The following is a 24,353-nucleotide window of genomic DNA, read 5'->3' as shown; positions in this document are numbered from 1 at the left end:
TTTTTGTTTGTTTGTTTTCCTCCTCCAAAAACTAGGTGCTTCTTGTGGTCTGGTGCGTCTTATAGAACGAAAAATACGGTACTTTGAGTTCTAAAAATAGACTTCATAAGTTTTGTTGGAATTACAGATTGAGTAAAAAAGAAAACCACACTAAACAGATGTACAAAACAAAATGTTTAATGTTTCAGTTATAAAATAATTTTTGAAAGATACAGGGATGTATAGGAGAGTAGAAAAGGACTATAAAAAGCAAACACAAAATTAACTGCCCAGATTTAAAAATTGATTGATGGTATTATCATTACCTTTGTGGAAAGTTACCAATTCCTGTAGCCATAATTTGGAACTCTTTCCAACTAATCCTCCTACATCCTTGCATTTTAGTGATACATTTTTGCATATATTTAGGTTCTGCCTCATATTTAGTTATTCCATAGTTTATACTTACTTTACTCCCCCCCAACAAACACACAGCTTTTTTCTTGCAAATAATATTTTGAAGACCTTTCCCTATTTAGCAAGTCAAAGCTGCTACAACCATTTTGCCCCATCCTCATTCAAGAAACAACAGCGCTATTACCCAAGCTTTCTTTCACCGGCAACCCCAACAACAGTTGCCTATAAGCTTTTCTTCACAGCATTTGTATGAAAGGCTGCTAGTCATTTGGAAGAGGTTATAAATTATCCACGAAGTCAGCGTGCCATGCTCAAAGGCAGCTTGCTCCTTTAAAAGTGTCTATCCCAAGTGGCAAGGGGTGTATATAATGAAGTAAACGCCACGACAAGGAGAAAAGACACTTGGTAAATACAAACGGTTAAAAAATGTGTTATTGGAATGATCCAACTTCTCCAAGATTATTTGTTTTAAGATTAAGCCAGAACACTTGGATTGAGGCCAGTTTGGAGTCTACTGAAACAAGTTAATGGAATGAAATCAGCTCAGCTGGCTAGCGGGTTACAGCCTCCCTGGACTGCTGGCAACTGAAATCTACGGCTTCTGCAAACTGCTTCTGCACTGGCAAGCAAGAAGGCCAGCCGCTCCAGGCCGATCGTGAGCAGGGAGGCTTTGATTGACTTAGTAGCAGATATCTCTACACTCAAGACTTAAGATGGAGCTATTGTGACACAAGTTCCTCATTTTTCAAGGGGGGGGGGGGAGAGTGTTTCCAAATCAAGGAAAGCTACTGTTGTTCTGGCACGGCAAGTGGAAGCAGGACCCCACAGATTGCTGCTCTTCAAAGAAAAGGCTCGACAAATCTCAGACTGGTTAATTCCAGTGCGTCTGCTGCATGCTACCAACGGAAGCAACAGGAATGAACGGGAGGGCCAGCTATGCATCTGCTTGCTGTTTGTTGGTCTTCTTCAAGAGCTTTCTCAGATTAGATGACATGAAGTAAGGCTTTTCGGTAGAGCCATCATTACGTTCCAGATCTTCCACTGCAAAGAGAGACAAATTCCCCCAGCAAAAGGGATGTGAAAAAGTCTGTCTCCCAAGTACCAAATGGCAGGTATCTGGGATCAAGTAAGGCCATTAACAAAGGGAAAGTGTTAGCAGTCTGAACCCGTGAAAACACAGGGAAACCTGACACCACTAACTGGAGGCTGGGACTCACCCCAAGCAAGCTAGTGTTCCCTAGTCTAGATGTATGTCCCAAACTGAGAAGGATTTCGAACTGACAAGTCAATCCTTCCACTTTTCCTCAAGGAAGATTAACAATTCCTCATGATGGAGGACATGGTCAGGACGGGTTTCCTCAACCATGTCTCGGTGCGAGGAGATTGATCACCCCAGTCTCAAGGCTATGGCAGTGTCCTCATGATTCCACAGATGTCAAGATCTAGATGAAATCTCACATTTGAGGCAACATTTGCATTAAGAAAATTAAGTGGGAAGTTCACAACTTCCCTCCTCTCTGCATGTAACTTGAGTGCTTAGAACAAAGCTGTCAGTTGAACCTTTCAATGCACAACAAGCAGGTACATATAAACTCTGCACCGCACAGCTTCTTTTGAGGATAGAATTTAATCCAACAGCCTTTTAAAATAAGCAAGATTCCAGGGAAGCAGAATCGGAGAAGATGAGTTCAATTTGCATATTTAAAATGCAGAATCAAGTTTTTACACCTGCGTTCTTTCTCCAAGGGGTGGCAATGAAGAGGATCTTTTTTCCTCCATGGGGAAGCAGGAAGAAAAGCTGAAGAATACTGCTTTTGGCCGTGGCAGCAACAGTGGTAGTGATAAGTTATATGAAGTTTTGCTCTGCTTGTCTTTTTATTTGGAAATTCTTTATCTTTTTTATTAGCATCAAACTGATCAATTAAGCTTTGTAAGGAGACCATTTCCCTACTCACATACTGAGAAATACTATGCCTCTTTTGTGATATACGATACAATGTATGTGAACAGCATACTGGCCCATTTATTTGCCAGACATATATCAAACCTGCATCTGGCCTTCTCTTCACAAAGTTCTGTCTTTGCAGCCTTTTGTCAACTTCCCTGCATATATATATATATTTAAAAACTGGTGCAGCACAAGAAAGAGGCATATTCCTGATACAGGTGTGAGTGTTCTGCTCAAAACCAAAATTGGCTGCTCCAAAAAAAAGTGAAGTCTCCAGAAACAGTGAAGTCTTCAAAAACTTCAAAAAGTGCTCTGCCTGCTCAGGTCATCAACAGGCAGCAGTAGGACCATAGTTTTTTGGATTTCGTACCAGTATTGCCTCTGGAAAATGATTTTCACCTTTTATTTTGCTTCCAGAACCTGCTTAGCCAGAGACAACCCTGGGGCAGAAGAAATGTGTACACATCATGGGAAGCAAAACCTTTCTCAAAGCACTTCCAACTACATTTAGCTCCTTTAGAAAACAACTGCCTGCCACTAGCCACAGGAGTTTCCAGGCTGGCCATTTGTCTCATGAAACACTACAGGTGCGAGAATTTATAATGCTTTTGGTCTCCAATTTCATCTTTAAAAGACAAGTTTCCATCTCATTGTGATGAAGATCACTAGTGAGTCTTTGTCAACATTCATTTAATTTCATTTTGAATTGACCCTATGCTATCTTTTGCATGTTTACAGAATATCTGTGCCAAAAGCAACTCTCAGGGATAACCAAGAAGCCAGGGACAAAAAAAATATCAAAAAAATCTTATCATAATTATATTGAATCAAAGGTAATTCCAGACCATAAACTTGAAGTGGATAATGTTCCACACGACACCTGGAGAGCTAACATAAAGGAAGTATCTCTTTAATAAGGCACTGAGTTTTCCGAGATGGAATCTGGAAGTTTGATGCCATGTGGAACAAGATGCAGAATGTATTAAGTGTTTTCAAGAAAACCTCCCAATACAGCATATTCTGTCTGCCCCACTTTCCTTTCTGACTGCCTAGCCTCTGCCAAACCCACATAAATCCTTTTCATCCTTTCCTAAGCAAATTCACAATTGTTTGCTAACTCACCTCCCCTCCCCATCCCCATCAAAAACAAAAAACCCTTTAGTTTTACAATGATTGGAGCCAGATTTGTTTTTCTGGCACAAGGAATAAATATCCTGACATATACTATGTTCAGCTAATAAAACTTTTGTAAAGCAGACAAAAATAAACTCCAGCTTTATACAATACTGAAAAACCAAGAGGGGGGGTTGTATTTTGAGGAAGGGAATCTAATACTTTATCTGCCATAGGAAGGAGATATCAGTCAAATATTTTTCAAGATCCTTATTAGCTTAATTAAGGACTTTGCAAAGATGTACATTGGGAATTTCAAGGCTACACTGGGAATTTCAACACTACATTTTGACTATAGTTCAGTATGGTATGCTAAAACTTATGTATTTCAATGGGCTTAAGCATACATAGCTGTGTGGGATTGGGAGCATAGCCTAGGAAGAGAGCCATTAGGGAAATTAGTAGCCATTACTTTCTGCATCAAGACAAGCTGTAGAGAAGTTACAACAAGCAAATGTTGTATATTGATAAAGATTACTCTGCAAGCTACTGTAATCTCAATGGCATGCTAGAGGGTCAGAACAGTTCAGTAAAAGGGATCATCCAGCAGGATAGCAAGCTTGCAGGTTGTACAGAATACTGCTTTTCAACAAAATAAGTAAAGGAACTGAAAATGAAGGAAACTCAAAGCTTCTGGGAGAAATGGCCAAGAGCCCCACAAAGTTGCAGCAGGAACTTCAAAACAAAGAAACAACTCTTTGCTGCTATGCTAGAATCCCTTTCCTCCTCCACTGACTTCTGCCTGGAAGCAAGTCCTAAGCAATTCGAAGCCTCCCATCTAAATAGACTCAACTCAAAACCACCCCAACCAGCCGAAGATATCCCTAGCAACTCAACAATTTTGGTTCTTTTGCCCCTTTGGACAAAAGCATCTGCTCTCGAAATTCACCGATAACCAAATAAATGGCTCTGTTCTACATCTGCCTAGTCAAGGAAAGGGCAAGTCCAAGAAATGATCCAATACTTAATGTAAATATCTGCAGCACCCACTCTGTACTGTATGCATTCTGCTTATTTATGCAACCGGTTAAATAGCCAGACTTGCTATAGCGATGGCATTTTGGGGAGAGCAGAAAACAGCACCACAGGGTGCAAACAACGGAGATGCGGCGAGTTTTCCTGACATTAAACACATTCAGCCTTGAACTTCCGCTTCCGCTCCTCTGGCGCCAGAATGTTTGCCTCCCACTTGCTAGACGAAGCACTGTTTACCAGAACAGCAAAACTAGGAGGTTTGCACCAGTTCTCAGGGCAGCCATGAAGGAACAGCACCTGCACACGGACCAGGCAGGTGTGCACAAGGTTCACAGTGGGGAACTACGTGTGCCTCTCCCACTCTGTGCACCAGTCCCTATTCCTGGCTCTCAGCACTTTTGGAAGATTCTAGGCTTCCCTTCAGCAGGATTTCACTCAGTGCGGGGGACATGTAATAAGGCCGCTCAGGAGATCCATCATTCCTTTCCAGGTCTTCACCTTTTGGGATCCCACGGAAGACAAGAGAAAGCAGCCGCAGGAGGATGGACAAGAGAGAAGCAAAGCAAAACAAAGACAAAAGCAAAGGAACGCAAAACAAAAAGGAGAGAGAGAGAGAGAAGATTTGGAGTTAGTTGCAAATAGATTCCTCCACCCAGAAAAAGAGTAAGGCAGCTTAGGCAGTCAATTGCTTTTATGCTATGGAATATGCTTGCTACTATAGCGGAAGCGGAGGAGTTGCTAACTGAGCTGATGACGGAGAAATCAGAAGTTAATAGTTTCACAATCGCAAGAGGAGTCAGCTTGTACTGCCCTGCTACCACGGGGCTAAAATCTACATCACTGTACAGTGGAAATGAGTCATTTCCAGAACCAGAGAGCTGGTATGGTGTAGTGCTTATGAGTCTTGTCCTAAGATCTAGGAAACCAGGGTTCAAATCCTCACGCAGCCATGAAGCTTACTGCATGACCTTGGGCCTGTCAATTATTCCCACACTGCATCCCCTCCCAAACCAGCTGGGTGCCTATGGGAAAGCCACAAACCAAACATAAACTCAACAGCTGTCCCAAGTTCTCTCTCTCCTGCATCAGGTAGCCAAGAGGTATCCTAGCTCTGAATCTGGGGAGGTTCTGGATCACTGTTCTGACAAACAGTGAATGGCAGACTTCTCCTGATGCTTTTTAAAGTCTGCTGAATCGATGGCCATGACCATATCTTAAAACAGTGACTTCCGTAAGCCAACTGTGCAAGAAAAGTCCTTCCTTTGATCAGTCCTAAACTCTAGTTCTCCCCCCTTTTTGTGTGTGTGCCTCACAGTGTGGGAGGCAGAGGCAAGTAAAGGCTTGAGATAGGAAGGCACATTCTGTCTGTCCTTGACTGTTACCTAATAGGGAAGACTGGGATGGCTACAGGGAGCCTCTCAGCTAAATAGAACTGCAACAATTCAGCCAAGTAGGCAGCCTTTTCTGCCTCTGCTGAAGATCTCTCTCACATGCACCTACAATTTGAGAAGCACTGAGGTGGTAAATGCAATACCTAATGGGGGAAAGTCACAGCCGGATAGAGGGTTTCTAATTCAGAGAAAGAAAAGGAGTCGGGAAAGAGGCAGGAGACAACAAGAGCGGAATATGACCAAGGGAATGGGAAGGAAATTCTCCCTTGGGAACGGAATCGATTGGCTGCCTCGAACACATTTTAAGTCAATATGCAATTCTGCTGCAATGCAAATGCAACAAAAAGACAGGCACATATAGGGGCACTCTAGGATTTAAATGATCAAAAAGGGCAACGACTTAAATCAAAATAAATGTGCAAGTTACCTAAACCTCAGAGGTGCCCTTTTCAGATATTATAGGAAGGAAGCATAATGTAGCACGGCAATGGGAGCAAACCCTAATACAGTAAGTGGGCATCTTTCTGAATAAGCATGAATAGGAGCGGGCTGTACATTTTAAATTGCCACTCTTCATTTCTTAGCACTCCCCATGACAAGAAGATACTAAAATGCAAAGCAGGCTCAAAATCAAAACTCTCAGCCTTCCCGGTTAGAAACTGCCCTCTTCAGTTAATCAGCTTCAGCTGATTAAATCTACCAATTAAACTTCGTAATCCAATTGATTAGCAAACGAGTGCTGGAAAATGCAGAGGCAAAATCAGGGCAGAAGGGCTGAGGGTTCTTTTGTAGCCTACAGCTTCTATGACTGGTATTCAAAAGTCAGTTTATCCGAATGTGTCCCCCAGAAGAGAAGTCAGTGATAGATGATATGACATAGATCACAATGAATCTGTTAGCCTTCTATGCACAACAGCAGTCTGTGCTGTAACAGACTGACATGGCTGTTATCTGGAATGGAATATCACTAGAGCCCAACCTTTTGGCAAAAGCAAGGCCCATGCAGGACCATTTTTTCTGGCCTGCATCATGCCTTCTGAGGGTCCTCTTGCACTATGGCCCAAGGAACCAGGAATTTGTGGTTCTTTTGTGGGTAGGGGAGGCATAGGAGAAACTGCCTGCAGGACATTATCAGCAGCTGCTGGTTTAATACCACAGTGACTGGAGCATTTCCTTTACGGTTTATAGTGCTTGGGCAAACGTGCTTGTTTCACTAGAATGGCACCAGAGCTGGATACTTACAGAAACACAGGAAGAGTGTGTCCACACACATGGCATACACACTGAAGAATCCGTGTGCAATTAGATAGGAGCCTACAACCACCGTCTGCAAGAAAAAGCAGAGAATCATCTCTGTTAGAGCTGCATCTCAGCTAGCCAGCGGCTGCAAACTAGGAATGGCAGTGAAGCTGGACCTTTTGCAAGAAGTCAAGAGTTGAAACCTGGGTTCATAAAAGTCAAGATGATGACCTTGGGCCAGCCAGTTACTTTCTGCCAAATCTCACAGGGTTGTTGTGAGAATAAAATAGGTGGTGGGGAGAACCACATTCACCGCCTTGAACTCATTGCAGGTGAAATAAATGTAAGAGAGAGAGAGTCCAATATAGATATTACTGCAAATTAATAGTGGTTTTCTCCTCCCTTCCCCTGCGTCCTCAACAAGCAACACAACTAACAAGGACTAACTCAAACTATCATAGCTGAAAGACAGAGAATATGCAAAAGAAACTTTAGCTGCCAAGATATGTAGCAGGGGGGGTTAAGAACTGAAGAAGTCCTTAGCTTAGATACCAACCAGAATGGGGACCCAGTAGTAGTTGAGGGGTGGTGCTGTGTCTTGAATAACTTTTATCCTGTGGGTGAAAAAGAAGAAGGCAAGTATACCTAAAAGAGGAAAGAAAAACAAAATCATTTCATCTCAGAATTTTCTGGCTGATCTTCAAGTCAAACTTTTGAATCCATTCCTCCCCTCCTCCCCCTCAAAAGCTATTCCCTCTGTCCCCCATGCATCTTTCGACAAGGTCTCTGCACAAATAAACATCCCCCTTCTCTGCAAAATTAGCTCTTGGACCTTGCGTTTTCTATCTGTGTGTAGTGGGAACAAGCTGAGCAGAAAGGAAGAAGCAAAACAATGCTGGGAATGAGGGGGCGGAGGGCCTCTGCAAATGGAAGGCATTTCATTCCAGAGGAGAAGCGGAATAAATCAGTTCAGAGGATGAAGGATATTTGAGAGGAGGCCTGAAATATCCCCAAGAACCTACCAACACTTCCCACAATCAGGAGTTTGCCAAGGAAAAGCAGGAAGTCTGTGACTTTATCCAGAACAGCAACCCTGAAAGTAGATAGAAGGAGAAACAATAATTTGCTAAGCCTCCTCACCGTTGTGGAATTATGTTAGAGAAATATCTAGCAATGCCTAGAAGAGACTCCCGAGTAGAATTTCTGTAGGCAGCCTTTCCCAACCTGGTGCCCTCTAGATGTTGTTGGACTACAACTCTGAGAACATCAGGCAGTCTTAACAGCATGTGGAGGGCACCAGGTTAGAGAAGGCCACTTTAGATTATAGGTAAACGAACCGCCATGCATTTTCCCTTGCTGGAGTAGGCACAACCTGCAGATCATGGGTTGCAGACCCCTGCAGTACACATGCCATTTTTGTGGCTCAAGATTTATATTGCTTCCCCATTCACACCTCTGATACTGGACTTCACCATGCCTCTCCTCCCTCCACATTTCTCCTTTGTGCAGGGAAATTCTCAAGTCTGCATTCTCTCAAATAGCTGGTTCAAACAGAGCACATGAATCAAGCTGGTTCACATCAAAATCACCATTTGCAAGAAAATGATCCATTCCCACTTTTGAATTTAGGACTGAAGCTTTCTTTGCACAGGAAATATAGAGCCCTGACCACATCCCCAAACCTTGCCTATAAGCCAGTGCAATGTTAATAACAATAATTTTGTTATTAATATGCCACCCATCTGACTGGGTTGGCCCAGCCACACAGGGCAGCTTCCAGCAAAATATAAAAACACAATAAAATATTTTAAAAATCCTGCTTTCGGGTTGTATAGTTGTATAGTTATTAATCTCCTTGACATCTGGTGGCGATGGGGGGAATTCCACAGGGCAGGTGCTACTACCGAGAAGGCCCTCTGCACCAGCCAACTGACATCTATTCCCTATTGCCCATATGCCCATTTGGGACGCGGGTGGCGCTGTGGGTTAAACCACTGAGCCTAGGACTTGCCAATCAGAAGGTCAGTGGTTCGAATCCCCACAATGGGGTGAGCTCCCGTTGCTTGGTCCCTGCTCCTGCCAACCTAGCAGTTTGAAAGCACATCAAAGTGCAAGTAGATAAATAGGTACTGCTCCGGCAGGAAGGTAAACAGCGTTTCCATGCGCTGCTCTGGTTCACCAGAAGTGTCTTAGTCATGCTGGCCACATGACCCGGAAGCTGTATGCTGGCTCCCTCGGCCAATAAAGCGAGATGAGCGCCGCAACCCCAGAGTCGGTCACGACTGGACCTAATGGTCAGGGGTCCCTTTACCCTTTACCTTTGGGCACTCGGGATCCTTCCCAGTTCTAAAGATACGGGATACGACACCATGTCATTTTACATTGTGCGCCAGTTGGCAGAAGCGGCACACCCTCTCTTGTAGCTCTGAGAGGATTCTTCAGCATGGGGCCGGGGCGGGTGGGAAGGCTGTCTCTGAACAAAGTGCTTAAAAGGGGGGGGGGAATGAGAGGGAACCTTAAAGCTGGAAGAATTTCATCCCGAAGTAGCTTGGCCAAGGAAGATGCTCCCCCACCAGCCCAAAGAAGCTGGCTATCCCTGTTTAAAGCCCTGAAGCAGTAATAACCAGGCAACTCATTGGCAGGCCCTCACCTGACGATATTCCTCATGAGCAGGAAAAAGGCATTTCTTGCAGAAGTGCAGAAGTTAGTGCCATAGATGGCAATCTGTGGGGGGGAAATCACCAAAGAGAATATGAACATTATGTCAAGTTGTCCAGGGTGCTTTAATCAGGAGCTTTTGACCTCATGCCCTGGACCAGATGGATGATTTACATTGATCGTGACTATGTGACATTTGCTCAACATCAGTGCTGCTCTGTTTCCAGAATGCCAAGAGGACTTGCAGGCAGAGAGAGCATGTTGGGAGTTTCTGTGCTTTCCCTTATGGTGTCTCTCTGTGCTGGTTCTTGTCAACTGTGGCCAAAGGTGGGATGACACCAAATGCAAGAATATAGATTGAATACCTCAACAGTTAATAAAGGATGGCTTATTGGCTTGGCCTAAAATGTTTCAAGTCTGTGGAACAGCCAACACAGCTTCTTTTCTAAAAAAAAGTCAGTCATATCTTCCACGCCATATCTGAATATATTTCGATAGAGCTCAAACCATAATGTCAACAGATTCAAAACACATTTGAGTCAATAGAACACCCTCTCTGCATCTTTGAGGTCTCCATTTCCTTGTCATCAGAAGAACCAGCACAGGTTGAAAGAACAGGGATGTCTTGAGTACAAGGTTTGGTAGCAGTACCAAACATGTCATGTTACAGCATTCCCCAAATCACAGGGATCACCAGAGCTTTCCAAACTGTGTCGCGACATGTTAGTGTGTCAGCTGCAGTGTGTAGGTGTGTTACACAAATGCAAATGGCTCCCCGTACTCCTCCCAGGGCTGGAGAGGGGTTAGTTTAACTTCCGGCTTGCTAGTAAAACTGAATTACTGCGTCGCAAAATGTTGCATGTCTAAAAGGTGTGTCACCAGCATGAAAAGTTTGGAAAGAACTGACCTAGACACATTTCAAGCTCAATACACCTGAAAACAGAGGGTGGATCAACACTCATGGTTTTTAATGCTAAAAAAAGAGTTAAGGAATGATTCTGATAACCATATAGTCGTATGATGTTCTTTTTTAACGTTCATAATGTGTTATTAAAATGTGACACCAGAGGGTGCTGCAGAGCAACCAACTACAATACGATCTTTATTGTCATTGTCCCATACAGAACAACGAAATTGAAAAAATCTACATCAGACATTCAAAACCAACAAGCCTGCTACTGGAAACCTGGAAGATGATGTGGAAAGGAAGCAAAGCAGAAACCAAAAGTGAACCTTCCCTGTCTTGACATTTTAGAACGATATTTCTAATTATTCTAATAACGTTTAAAAGTTGAGTGTAGATCTGGCCAGAGCCTTCTTCAAGGTCTAAAGCAGGGACATATATACTATGAAACTAATGAAGGTTAAGCTTCAAGGCCTCTAATCCTGGAGGGGCCCCAGAAACAATTTAAGTCCACATTTCTTTTTTTAAAAAAATGGGTCTGGTAGGTGCAATTTGAGTCGCACGATTTAAATTGGTTACTTTTTTGTTGTACAGTCAAACCTTGGTTCCCGAATGCCTCCGTTTTGGAACGTTTTGGCTCCTGAATGCCAAAAACCCGGATGTAACAACTCTGGTTTTTGAACAATTTCCGGAAACAATTTCCAGCTTCCGAGCCGCATTTTTCATTTTTCCCCATTGACTTTGCAGCCAGCCCATTGATCCTCAGTTTTCAAACTTTTTGGAAGCCAAACCAGTCTTCCAGAACGGATTAAGTTTAAAAACTGAGGTTCCACTGTATACATTTCAACAATCCCAAAGTTTGAGATTCGGTAGCACAGATGTTGTAAAGGTTGTTGTAAACGACCCCACTGAAGAAGTCAACAGTGGTTACCCAGACCTCATTGCTGGTTGCAAAGGGGGCCCCCATAACAGTTCAGGCTTCAGGGTCCCCAAAATGTAGGTCCACCCCAGTCTAAAGTATGACTAAGGCATCTAATAGCCTCTCCTGCTAATAGCTTGGCTAACTGGTTTGGTAGTCATCCCCATGATCATCTGAGCATCTACAACTCTGCATGAATTCCCTGAGAACGGTCAGATTCCTCACCATAATGTAGGCATTCCTGTTCAAGAACTTGATGAACTTCTCGAGGCACCAGAAGCAGCATTTGAGACAGGTCAAGAAGAACTTGGCACACTTGTTATCGGCAGCTAATGCAAGGATAGCAACAAGGAAGAGGAGGAGAAAAAATTATCTATTTGTCAGACTGGGCAGGAACCCATGCGCACAGTTGCTCACAAGCACAGAATCTGGAATTGTCCTCAACACTTGAAGGATCCTAGCCTTTGTTATTAAAAAGAACAGCTTTTTAAAAGGGATAACTTCAAAAGTTGTGCCCTTGGTCCAGAGTGCTGTGGAAAGCATCATTCAAGACAATGGGGAAATCTCAGCATGCCAGTGATCTGTGTGTGCAGCAGATCTGCAGGACCAAAGCATCTGTCTCTGTGAGTGGGGTGGGGTGGGAAGCTGCAGTGCTCAGGGGTCAGGGCTGTCTTGGCTTGTGGAGCTATTTGTAGTTCCCTCTTCCCCACCCTGTAATATACAGTCGTACCTCGGAAGTCGAACTGAATCTGTTCCGGAAGTCCATTCGACTTCCAAAACATTCGGAAACCAAAGCACAGCTTCTGATTGGCTGCAGGAAGCTTCCAAAAATAGTTCGCAAACCAGAACACTCACTTCCGGGTTTGCGGCGTTTGGGAGCCTAAACGTTTGAGAACTAAGCTGTTCGAAATCCAAGGTATGACTGTACTGCGATATTCTGCTGCTGCTACTCAACTGCCTGGCAAAAATTCCCCAAATCTGCAAAAATTTCAAGCCCTAACTGCATAACAAAGATGTGAGAAAACTGCAGAAAGAGACATCTGCAGAAATTTCACACTATTAGCTTGTATTCTTGGCACAGTTTTCACTTTGCTTATTGGGAGTTAGAACTCATAGGCTTAACTGTATTCTCGGGCCAGGCACATCCTTCAACAGCACCCCGGAGCATAAAAATATCCCCTCTAAGAATACAAAAGGAGAGACTCAAGAATCCAAAGACAGCCCCAAGATGTCTAGCTAGGTGGCAGAGAGAGGGAAAGGGAGAAGATCTCCCAATCTAAACATGGAAAAATGGTTTCATGCCAACTGAGCCTACTGATGCGTGGCCAAAGGAAAGAGGCGGACTCTCATTCCTAGCACACTTCCTGTACTAAATCCTTCCCCCTGCTCAGTACCTTTTAGCCTGTGATCCAAATATTCCAGCATGACTCGAATGACCTGGACAATAGCAAGAATAAGGGAGCCGAAGGCTAGTGAGCCAGTGTGATACCTGTTGGGGGGAGCAGAAAAATTGCGTTTGCTGTGGCTTCAGAGCATTTGTGAACTCTGACAAAGGACACTGTATCAGCCTGCACAGTGGGGTAGGAGACCCTGCTTGTCTAGCCACTAGGTACACTGGCCTGAGTTTCTCAAGTTCCATTTTGAACCCGAATTTCCATATTGGGCTTTGCAGCATATCCCTATGGGCTGTTAGCCTACTTCTAAGGCTCATTTACGCCAACTGCCTTTAAGCTCCCTCTGCCCGGAACCTGACCTCCTCCTGGGAAGAAATGACCAAAGCCCCCTTTGGTCATGGAACCATGCTAAGCACATTCCTGGAGCTTGCTTTGATATTAAATGCTTCTTGTTCTGCCCTGGGACACCCCCACAGATCATGCAAATCAACCATCTCGAAATTATCCCGATTCAGATAAAGATGTCAACCAGAGATAAGGTTGTTGTTGGACTCCAAATCCCATCAGCCCCAAGCCAGCATGGCCAATATCCAGAAATGATGGGAGTTGTAGCCTGGCAATATCTGAAGGGCCGCAGGTTGCCCAGCCCTGATGTTAAGTGGTAAACTAGGCTCTGTTCTCTGTATGCAATTAGAAATAACAAGCCTCTGCTGTGTGCCAGCTCCTAGGATATCAAAGCTCTTTTCTGTACCACAATGACTTGAATGCTCTACCATTTTCCAGTCTGGATGCCCTATCTAGCCCAGAGTGCAGATAGTCCAGTACTGAGCTGAAATCACTGTGCAGAGACCTGCCTTGTTTATCTAGGATCCCGTTCAGCCAACAAACCCTGCATCCTCCCCTGGTCCTGCAGAGTGCAGGGCAGCGTTTCTCAAATTTGGGTCTCAAGCTGCTGTTGGACTACAATTCCTATCCCTAGCCAGCAGGACCAGTGGCCAGAGAATTATGGGAGTTGTAGTCCAACAACAGGCGGAGACCCAAAGCATGAGAAACATTGATGCAGGGACTTCCGATGGTCAAGAATTGCATGCTGCAACTCTCCTGCCCACCCCAGTCTTTGTACCTGAGTGCTCTGCCAAAGGAGGAGAAGAGAGGGAAGGCTGGCATGTCATCCGGTTTCTTAAAGGCCCAATAGTACGAGGCAAAAGCTCCGGCTAGTGTGACTTGGCCCAAGGCAATGACAAAGTTTGCCAGCCAGAAGAACATAAAGACATTGTAGATCTGGAAGATGATGAGGTACTTGTGGTAGGTGCTCTCGCCACCGTAGAAGGCAAAGAGGCAGCGAGCGCTTGGGCACACTTTGGTGACGTTGGAAGTATTGAAGGTCTAAAAAAAGAAGGAAGAAAATGATATTACTCTCATTGCTATGGGAGCCAGACAGGCAGCTTCAGAATTCCACTTGAATATATTTCCATTAAGGATTTCTTACGTTTACAAAAATACATGCGTTTTTTCAAGTTGTGTTTTCTACAGTTTCATTTCTTGTGAGACATTAGTGTTATATACAGTGTTAGGTTGGGAAGAAAAAGGCGGAAAGAGGGGGAGGAGGGAATGGTGAGTGGGGTTGGGTGACAATGCTTCTATTCTTCTACTTAGTGTGTAGGGGGGGGGGTTGTGTCAACATCACTTGTGTGGGTCCTCTTACTCTGCTTGTTGTATTTCCTTGGTGGTGAGAGAGCTTGGGGGTGGCCTAGGGTATAGTTGGCTGTAGTGAGACTTGTTTTTGTGTGTGAGTGGGGTGTGTGTGTGTGTGTGTGTGTGTGTGTGTGTGTGTGTGTGTGTTTGGATCAGGTCAGCCAGATTGATTTGTATGCTGTCAGCAGATTCTTGTTGTTGTTATGTTGGGCTGTGTATGTGCTACCGGGGTGAAGGCACCCACTTGAGAATGAGGGCGTGTGGCAGTTCTGTTTGCATCATGTTCTGTTTTAGAAATGGATACGAGTACTTAGATCTGGGCAGGTTGATGGGAGGAAGCTGCAGCTTGCGACATTAACATTTTGAAATCTCTCCCCAAATTGTGGGTCAGTATTTTAGAGTTGGGACCCTGCCAGAAAAAAATGAAGTCAGGTCATTCTTGCAAACGTGTCATGTGGGGCTTCCCTTTTCAGTTCTCCACAGGGTGGGCAGGCAGGGAGAACTGAGATATTGGGTCAAGCCATATTTCCCACCTCCTCAAAGGGGTGGGCAAATCCCCAGCAGAGAGACGACTCTTACTGCATAGCTTTCATGATGTTTGGCTGGGATGAGGTGGGGACACAGGGAAGCAAAACCACAATGTGAAAGGGGGTAATATGTAGCATGTACAACTGATCAGGAAGTTGGGGGCAGGCAGCAGCTGATTTCATATACAAACACAATCAATGAACTTACGCCTCTCCCAGGTGCTGGCATTAACCCTGCCTCTTCCTTTTGAGAACTAGTTCCCTAATCTGGTATTGTCCAGATTTGGGCAGACACCATGTGAGAGGTTTGCAGTTATCACAAGATAACTTGACTCTGTGAAACTTCAGTCACAGAGCGAAGTGGTCTTTCAGCCTCCACGCAGCAGGTGACCATCAGACCACACAGGTTGTCTGAATCCACCCAGAATCAGGATGCAAGGGAGATCCCACAGCCTCCATGGGCCACTCAGAATTTAAGCTTTCTACAACAGAAGTTCCCGACCTGTGGTCTGCAAGCTTTATTCAGGTGACCCACAGTGTGTGTGTGTGGACTTGTGAGTGAACGTTCGTATCAATTTTTAATGGCGTTTTTACTGCTTCTTTTATTTCCTATACTTTATGTTACTGTATTACAATCTGAATTCATTATCGAGTTTATGAGAGTTCTTAATTTGTAAGAAATAAAAGCAGCAATGCAAATACAGTTAAAGATCACGTGGCACATGGCACACCACATTGCAATTGCTACAATAGGCAGAAAAATAATTAAGACCCTGGGCAGATTTTTGAGCAGTCTGGCAGGGGAGGAGGAAGCATTTGGGATTGAATGCCTGTTCCAGAGTATTTGGGCCAAGTCTGCAACGTGACTCCTGGAGCACTGCCTCAATTCCAGAAGGAATTGCTGTATTCTGTACCCAGCTGAACCTTCAAGAGAAGCCCCGTGGAGAAAGCAAGACAATAATTCTAGACACATCCTTTTTTTGCCCATTATGCAATGAAGACAACTCCATTAGTGACTATTTCAGATTTCTTACCTCTGGGTTGCAGGTCGTTCTGGCATAAATGCACTCTGTCTCGTTGAACACCTTGTAGACAGCTTCATTGGAGGTAGACAAGAAACTGGGAGCAGTCAAGGAGCTTTGCAGAAATTTACGACCCATTCTTGCTGGCTTGAAAGCAGACTTGGAACACCGGGCAGTTTCCTGGAATCCCTCCCACCCAACCATACCCCCTTAATCCATTCTCCCATGAGAGCAGGGGAGGTGGGGGGGGGGACTGAGTAAGGATACACAGCTGTGCTGGCCCAATAAGCAATACAGAGACACACCAGGAAGAAAGTGCAGAGAGGGAACAGCAAGGATGTCATGATGTGACCAATCGCTCTGTCAGAGGGGACAGGAGAAAGAAAAGGTACACACGTCAGTTTCGAGGCCCCAACTCTGTCTAGGCAGGGCAAGGACCCTCTGTCACATTTCCCTTTAGCTTCACTGTGGACTGGCTTCCTGTCCCACCAAGAAGAGTTGCCAGATCCCACTCTAGGATGACGATTCACTGCAGCTACTCTCCTCTCACACTTCTACTAGAAACAATTATCCAACGATCCCCTGGGAGTGGCGGGTCAGACTGTTAGGATATTTCCGTTCCACCTTAAAAGGGAGCAGGATGTTTGTGTCACAGCCTGCGTATTTCCTGTTCACAGGATGTTTATGTTTGTGTCTGAGATGGACATTCTCACTTACTACAGTCGTACCTTGGAAGTCAAACAGAATCCGTTCCGAAAGTCCATTCGACTTCCAAAACGTCTGAAAACCAAATTGCGGCTCCTGAAGCCAATCAGAAGCCGCGGAAGCCCCGTCGGACATTTGGGTTCCAAAAGAACGTTCGCAAACCAGAACAATCACTTCTGGGTTTGCAGCGTTCAGGAGCCAAAACGGACGGGTTCCAGGGCGTTCAGGATCCAAGGTATGACTGTACTGTATTTCTAGTTAGAAGGTAGTTGCCCTGAACCCTGGAACTGTCTGTTTTTGACTCTTTGATGTTGGCTAGTCCCACCAGATTTCCCAGCAGCAGAATCAGACAGAACAGCAAACTGTTGTGGATATCTGCAAACACTAGGGATGGGGGGGTGGGGTGGAGAGATAAAAGCACCCTTGCAAGGCGATCTATTGGGCACATGCCACATCAGGCTCACCTGCTGGCTTCCTTGATCAATGCAATGGCAATGAGAATCCTCTTGCGCAAGAAGATGAGCAGTAAAATGATGACAACCTCCACAATGCATAGGATGATCACTGGGCAAGGAAATAGAGAGAGGTGAAGTGGAAGAGAGAGAAAGACAAGAGAGAGGAACCTGAGCCCTCCTGCACTCTGATTCCACAAAGCAGGGTAAAACACCAAACAAGTGACACTGGATGGTTCTTGGAGCAAGTCACTTTTGGGGATCATCTGGCTCTTCTGATGTTGTTGGACTGCAACTTGCATCAGCCTCAACCAGCATGGCCAATAGTCAGGGATGATGCAAGATTGAGCTCAACAATTCCTCAAGGGCTACAGACTTCCCACCCCTGCGTCTGCACAGAGGCCTGAAGAAGACCTTCTCCTTCTCCTGGTCTTTCATCTACACATAGGAGGGCATGGCTAACAAAGAGACACACTCATTGCGAAGCGCTCAGCTGAGCAGAAGACTTACTGAAGGCCAGCCAGGTTTGCTTCAGATGGAGATAGACACGGAGATCTGTCTGGAACCCAAGTTCTTTCAGGGAAACATCAGAACCAGCCTGTCCTTTCAGCTGGGCATATTCCATGTAGCAATGAAAGATTCCTGCAAGATGAAAGCAGCAGTGAACACGGTTGCCCACTGCCTTGGCTTAATACCGCCAACATACCAAATGGTTGAAAGCTGTCCCGCTGTTAAACACCAGAGCGCAAAGCATACCAATGGGGAAGCAAGTTCAGAAGTGCCTATCATATCAAAGGTTTAGGGAAGGAGCGGTCCAGGCTTGTCCTCAAGGCTTTACCTGATTTCCTATGTTCAATTCTGTTGCAATAGTTCATGAGAAGTATTCACAGTTTGAAAAGAATTTAGATCAGTTCAGTTCAAGGTGCCAGGTTGTGGATAGAGGAGGAGTTGAATGAAAAGGTGGAAGGGGATCTTACTAATAATCATCATTTATGAACTGCTTAATGACATCATGTCCACACACGTTCTGTGAAAACCAGATGCTACTTATGCAGAGAGGGGAAATATGTCAACAGTCTGAATATAACGTAAAGAGCACGGTCTTCTGAAGTGATATTCTAACACAGAATTAGAAGGACCAATTAACTTGCAACAGGGAAAGGTTTATCATCTATTCAGAAATTACAGACTGTTGAAATCTTTTCCAACTACAACTAAGTTGTTCACCTGGGCAACTTTCCCTTCCTCTTCCTCAAGACATGAGTTACTTCCATATTAAAAAAAACTATTTAAGGGGGACAGGAAGGATAACTGAAGAGGCTACTGTAGAAGTGACCGGTGCTACATCAAACTTCCTAACTTCTACTTGATCCTCAGCTCACCTTCCCTGGATTCACAGAGGAAACAATTTTATAATTTGCACAGCAAGATCTATAAAGGTCATTCAGAACATCCCCTAAACTGAGGCAAAGATCCAAAACAATGCCATTACTCTAGGCCCAGTTCCAGCATCAACGAGCAAAGTCACAAGTAAGGGGATTTCCAAAGAGAGGTCTAGCAAGGCTCACCTGAGTGACAGTAAGCAAGCTGTGCCACCTGCCACAAGTGGAAAGGGAGAGGTTTCACCACCAAGAGTGGGTGGAAGGAAGCATATGGTGCTGAGATAGACCATTAGTGGGAATGTATACCTGAAGGAGTGTCTCCACTCCCATTGTTCAGCCCAGACACTGAGGTCCAGCTCTGAGGATCTCGTGACAGTTCCTTCACTGTGAGAAGTGAAGTTACTGGGAAACTGGCAGGGCCTTCTCAGTAGTGGCACCCATCCTGTGGAATGCCCTCCCATCAGATGTCAAGAAAATAAACAATTATATAGAGGCAATCCTATATAGGGAAGCTCTTTTATGTTTGATGTTTTACTGTGTTTGATGTTTTAATTTCTTGGAAGCCACCCAGACTGGGCAACCCAGTCAGAGAAGTGAGGTATAAGGAATAAATTATTATTATTATTTATTCCAGTAGGCATCCAGCCCACCTGCCCAGATCCCTGGGCTTAACCAAACTCACCATATCCAAGCACCAGGATCACCAGCACAATCATCACCCAGACCATGATCCCTGCTAGGAACCGGAGCAGGACAATAAAGATGAGACTGACCACCATGGAAATCACCAGACCTCTGCAGATAGAAGACAACAAGGTATTTCTCAAGACGTTCTTGAACTACCAAGCAAGTCACAAGCTACTGGGCGAAGATGCTGCGTTGCACAAACATTTTAACTACTTGGGGTAAACGAATCAGTAGCAGAATGAAGGTGAACAGTGCAAATTATATCAAGGAAATTTAAGTTAATTATGGGTCATAAAAAGCTGACAAAAGGGGCTATGAACCATTAGCAAGAAGGTAGTTGACAGGCAAAGAACTGCAGAGACCAGGGAACCAAAGAGATAAGCATGGGCAAAAAAGGGGTAGGAATCGCAGAGAATGGTCTGAGGGCCTTTGATACGCCATATAAGCAGCTCTGAGACTGTTCCCCTTAATCCATTGGAACAGTGATGTGATATATTAAATAAATAAATAAATAAATAAATAAATAAATAAATAGAGAGAAGGGTGTGGGGCTGAATCTGATAGTGATTTGAACCTATCATGAAAAAACCCTCTGGTTGCAAGTCTCGGTTCAGGATATCAATCTTTAATAATAATAATAATAATAATGGAGAAAAGTGCCAAGTGGCCCATAAGGACTCTTGTGGTGTTCCTTTTCACTACTTTAAAGGGGGAAATACAGAAGACACGGGTCTTCACAATGGTGAAATGCTCAGCTGGACATCCAGAACTTGAAAAACTCCTAAGATGGCCTGTAAGTCTGAAAGGTCCTTTGCCTTTGGTACAGAACCAGAGCTTCATTTTTGCTACTCCCATTAGACTTCTCATTCCACCCTTAGCTGGACTATTCCGTTCTCTGCTCACATTATTATCCAGTACCAGGAAACAGTGTAATCTTCAAAGATCTTCATAGCCACTTGTCTCGCCTCTAGAACCACATTTGCTTTTCTGGAATTCAAAGTAAGAAGAAGTGAGAAGAACAGGAAAGGTGAATAAATGTACATCCAAGGCTTTTTTCTTTAATTTTTTGGGGGGGCCCCAACAGAGTGTGGCCCTAAGCTATACAGTCATACCTCGGGTAGCGAACATGATCCGTGCGGGAGGCACGTTCGCAACCCCGCAGCGTTCACAGCCTGAAGCGCCGCGTTTGCGCACATGCATGACGCGATTCAGCGCGTCTGCACATGACATCATTTTGCACTTCTGCGTATGCGTGAGTGCCAAAACCTGGAAGTCTATTACTTCTGGGTTCAGTGCAGTCCGCAACCCGAAAACGCGCTACAGAGTCTGGTAGAACACTAACTGCTCACTGACACTGCAGGAACTTCACTTCTGCTGGGTTAGGGCTACTGAGAGTCTCAACAATTGTGAGCACAGGATTTCCTTTTGCATGGGGAGAAGGATGGTTGACAAGCAGAGGGCAGTTCCATATATGCAGCACATTTAAGGTTCTATATCTCAAGGCGTGAGAAGCATTTTCATCATGCTGTCCAGAAGGACTTTGGCAGCATCCCAGAAAAGGAATTGGAATTTTCACCTTCTCACCCCTTGCCTTTTCCTGTAAGACCTATTGCAGTCGTTAAGAGTCGTCAACAGGCTCATCTCAGCTATCTGCCAATCTCCCATTCCCACCACCCTTCTGAATAATACCCCTCCCCACCTTCTCACTATATAGAAGGATCTGGCAACTTCTGTTTCAGCGTATCTGAAGAAGTGTGCATGCACACGAAAGCTCATACCAAGAACTAACTTAGTTGGTCTTTAAGGTGCTACTGGAAGGAATTTTTTTATTTTGGAAAATCCTTGTAGCTGCCAGAGAACACGGAATATAGCAAGTCTCCTGGAAGAAGTGGAACCTTTTTTTGGCCAGGGTAAGGTGGGACACGGGAGGCGCTGTGGTCTAAACTGAGCCTCTTGGGCTTGCCAATCAGAAGGTCAGCGGTTCGAATCCCTGTGACGGGGTGAGCTCCCGTTGCTTGGTCCCAGCTCCTGCCAAGCTAGCAGTTCGAAAGCACGTCAAAGTGCAAGTAGATAAATAGGTACCGCTCCGGCAGGCCGGTAAATGGCATTTCCGTTCGTTGCTCTGGTTTCATCAGAAGCAGCTTAGCCATGCTGGCCACACAACCCAGAAAAACTGTCTGCGGACCAATGCCAGCTCCCTCGGCCTGTAAAGCGAGATGAGCGCCGCAACCCCAGAGTCGTCTGCGACAGGACTTAACTGTCAGGGGTCCTTTAAAAAGGTAAAGGTAAAGGGACCCCTGATCATTAGATCCAGTCGTGACCGACTCTGGGGTTGCGGCGCTCATCTCGCTTTATTGGCCAAGGGAGCCGGCGTACAGCTTCCGGGTCATGTGGCCAGCATGACTAAGCCACTTCTGGCGAACCAGAGCAGCGCACAGAAACATCATTTACCTTCCCACCAGAGTGGTACCTATTGATCTACTTGCACTTTGACGTGCTTTCAAACTGCTAGGTTGGCAGGAGCAGAGACTGAGCAACAGGAGCTCACCCCGTCGTGGGGATTCGAACCACCAACCTTCTGATCGGCAAGTCCTAGGCTCTGTGGTTTAACCCACAGCGCCACCCACGTCCCTCAGGGGTCCTTTAGCTTTAACATTTTTAAGGTGGAAGATGGCATGTGATTTCCCTAATGGATTAGAAGAGATGGGGGTCTTCTCAGCACATACCCCACCTTTTCCTCTACAATCCCCGCCAGCCCCATCTGTTGTCTCAACACAACCCTTGTTTTTCTAATGTCCCAGTTTCTGCCACCTGTGATGAAAAGAACTAGAGCAAGAAAACTACAAATTACTGGGGACCAACTCCCCAGGCCGAAAAACTAGAATAACACAAGTAAATTAAGCAAAGTCGGCAAAAAGTATTCTTTGGCCAAATTTGGAATAACTAGGTCTACAAAGCCCCATTCTGCTCATCGCCACCCAACACACACACTTAAGACTCACTTGGCCCCTTCCAGAAGTTCCGTCACATTCCTCTCATGTCCTTTTCCATCATTAAAGGTGGTCTTGTTCCCAACCATGATGACCCCTTTCTTCGAGCTGACTGCAGGTAGACATCTGCGAGCCACTGAGGATCACAACATGTAAGAGAGATCTAAGCAGCAGGAAGACTAGTACGCATCCCCTCCCCTTGTTCTCTGCTTAAAAGACCCTCTATAATCAGCGGGCCGAGAGGAAAACTACAACACCCACCCACACCCCAAGCTGGTTTCAAGCAGGTAAAAGTGAGATTTGGCAACTGAAGAGGCAAAGTGGGGGTTGCGAATGGGCTAAATCCTTATGCATACTTGGCAATTTCATCTGATGCTTGGAGTGACCTCCCGCAACCTACTACAGGAACCAGGGCTCCACTCAGAGTATATTGAATTGGTGTCAGGATACTTAGTGTAGAACAAGACCTCTTTATAGATTATTGCATCTCTATCCCTTGCCCCAACACCCAAGAGTTAACGGATAACTCACTGAGTAATCAGCACCCCAAGGCCTCTCCCACCCACATGTTTGTAATGAACATGACTAGCCTGAAGACTTGTTTCAAACTTTGTTGTGATTTAATAGATGCTTTATTTGCCAAAGACACTCAAAATGAGTCAGAGGGACAGGTGTAATCAGATTACTTCCTTTTCTCCTTGTGCAGCTGTAGCTGTCCTTCATGTTCAAATCCTCTTGCCTGGCTCACAGCTCTCCCTCATCCCCACAAAGGGTGCAGCTCACAAGCAAAGTCAAGCCCTGGGGGTGGGGTGGGGGGAGCCAGCAAGGAGTTCCCGACCTAGTATTCCCAGACGTCACTGGGGAAAATACATAACCTTCCTACCCAACCGAAATATCTATTTCTGCTTTCTTATGTTCCTTCAGAATTAATTCGATTTTCTTAGAGAGGGGGTTGATATTTAAAATTCACACCGAGCCAACCTGCTTGGGTGTGGGTTCAGGGATCACGTATGTTAGCCAACTTTTAATTTCAAAAATTTGGGTGGTAGGTCAGGAGGCGGGGCCACACAAGGAAATTGACGCAAGTGCAATTCCCACAACTGTGGGTGCCACATCGCCAGGTTGCTCTGCCTTTCCTCACCTTGGCTAAATAAAGCCTGGTGGGGGAGGCAGCGGCAAAGGAACAACACAGAAGAACCCCACAGTCTTTACTGCAGCCATGTCTGAAATGGTGTGCAAGGTCTGAAGTCAACTATCTTGTGCTCTAGTGCATATGTAGAGTGTACTAAAGGTGAAAATGATGGTTACTTCCATTCAAATAGTTATAGAAACTGAATAGCTTTGTTAGGAAAAAGCTGACAGCCATCCCAAATTTTTGGCTTTCTATGCCAAAAAACCTCTGGCAACTGGCTCAGAGGTTAAAATGAAACTAAAAACAGCCAGGCCATTTCCCCTCCTGGGGAGTTAGCAAGGTCCATGAAGATTATGGCCTTCTTGCCAACAATAGTGTTTGGGTTTGATATCCTGCTTTATCACTACCCGAAGGAGTCTCAAAGCGGCTAACATTCTCCTTTCCCTTCCTCCCTCACAACAAACACTCTGTGAGGTGAGTGGGGCTGAGAGACTTCAAAGAAGTGTGACTAGCCCAAGGGCACCCAGCAGCTGCATGTGGAGGAGCAGAGACGCGAACCCGGTTCACCAGATTACGAGTCCACCACTTTTAACCACTACACCATGCTAGAGATAACAACTGTTTAGTGCATGAAGTGGGGGATAATATATGCTGGGTCTGAGGCTCTGCTCTAGCCCAGAACAAGTGGGCTGGTTGCTCAGAAGCTTCTTGTTTTCAAATTTCAGATTCCCATACTCCCAGATAAGAAGTCTCAACGGAGTCAC

The 24,353-nt window shown here is 45.0% G+C and overlaps 1 protein-coding gene across 4 annotated transcripts in view; it reads right to left on the bottom strand.

The window, feature by feature from the left end:
- Positions 1 to 161: 161 nt before the first annotated feature.
- Positions 162 to 24,353, bottom strand: part of SLC44A2 (solute carrier family 44 member 2 (CTL2 blood group)) — a 62,602-nt gene continuing 38,410 nt past the window's right edge. For 2 of the 4 annotated variants that reach the window (XM_083482978.1, XM_083482976.1), the window contains exons 8-22: positions 22,470 to 22,593; positions 20,371 to 20,454; positions 19,463 to 19,575; positions 17,909 to 18,040; positions 17,411 to 17,510; positions 16,509 to 16,601; positions 16,254 to 16,338; positions 14,121 to 14,383; positions 12,998 to 13,092; positions 11,829 to 11,932; positions 9,773 to 9,846; positions 8,145 to 8,215; positions 7,679 to 7,767; positions 7,126 to 7,210; positions 162 to 1,437 (exon numbers count right to left, since the gene is read on the bottom strand). In XM_083482978.1, the coding sequence (XP_083339104.1) occupies positions 1,331 to 1,437; positions 7,126 to 7,210; positions 7,679 to 7,767; positions 8,145 to 8,215; positions 9,773 to 9,846; positions 11,829 to 11,932; positions 12,998 to 13,092; positions 14,121 to 14,383; positions 16,254 to 16,338; positions 16,509 to 16,601; positions 17,411 to 17,510; positions 17,909 to 18,040; positions 19,463 to 19,575; positions 20,371 to 20,454; positions 22,470 to 22,593 (1,619 nt within the window). In that variant the 3' untranslated portion in view covers positions 162 to 1,330. Of the gene's footprint in view, positions 4,991 to 7,125; positions 7,211 to 7,678; positions 7,768 to 8,144; positions 8,216 to 9,772; positions 9,847 to 11,828; positions 11,933 to 12,997; positions 13,093 to 14,120; positions 14,384 to 16,253; positions 16,339 to 16,508; positions 16,602 to 17,410; positions 17,511 to 17,908; positions 18,041 to 19,462; positions 19,576 to 20,370; positions 20,455 to 22,469; positions 22,594 to 24,353 lie in introns of all 4 variants that reach the window. The other 2 variants (XM_083482977.1, XM_083482975.1) reach the window with 1 other exon arrangement.

The sequence above is a fragment of the Podarcis liolepis genome, assembly GCF_965112155.1.
Source record: "Podarcis liolepis genome assembly, chromosome: 17".
Lineage (NCBI taxonomy): Eukaryota > Metazoa > Chordata > Lepidosauria > Squamata > Lacertidae > Podarcis > Podarcis liolepis.
Note: the sequence above shows the minus strand (reverse complement) of the source record. Positions and strands in the feature narration are given on the sequence as shown.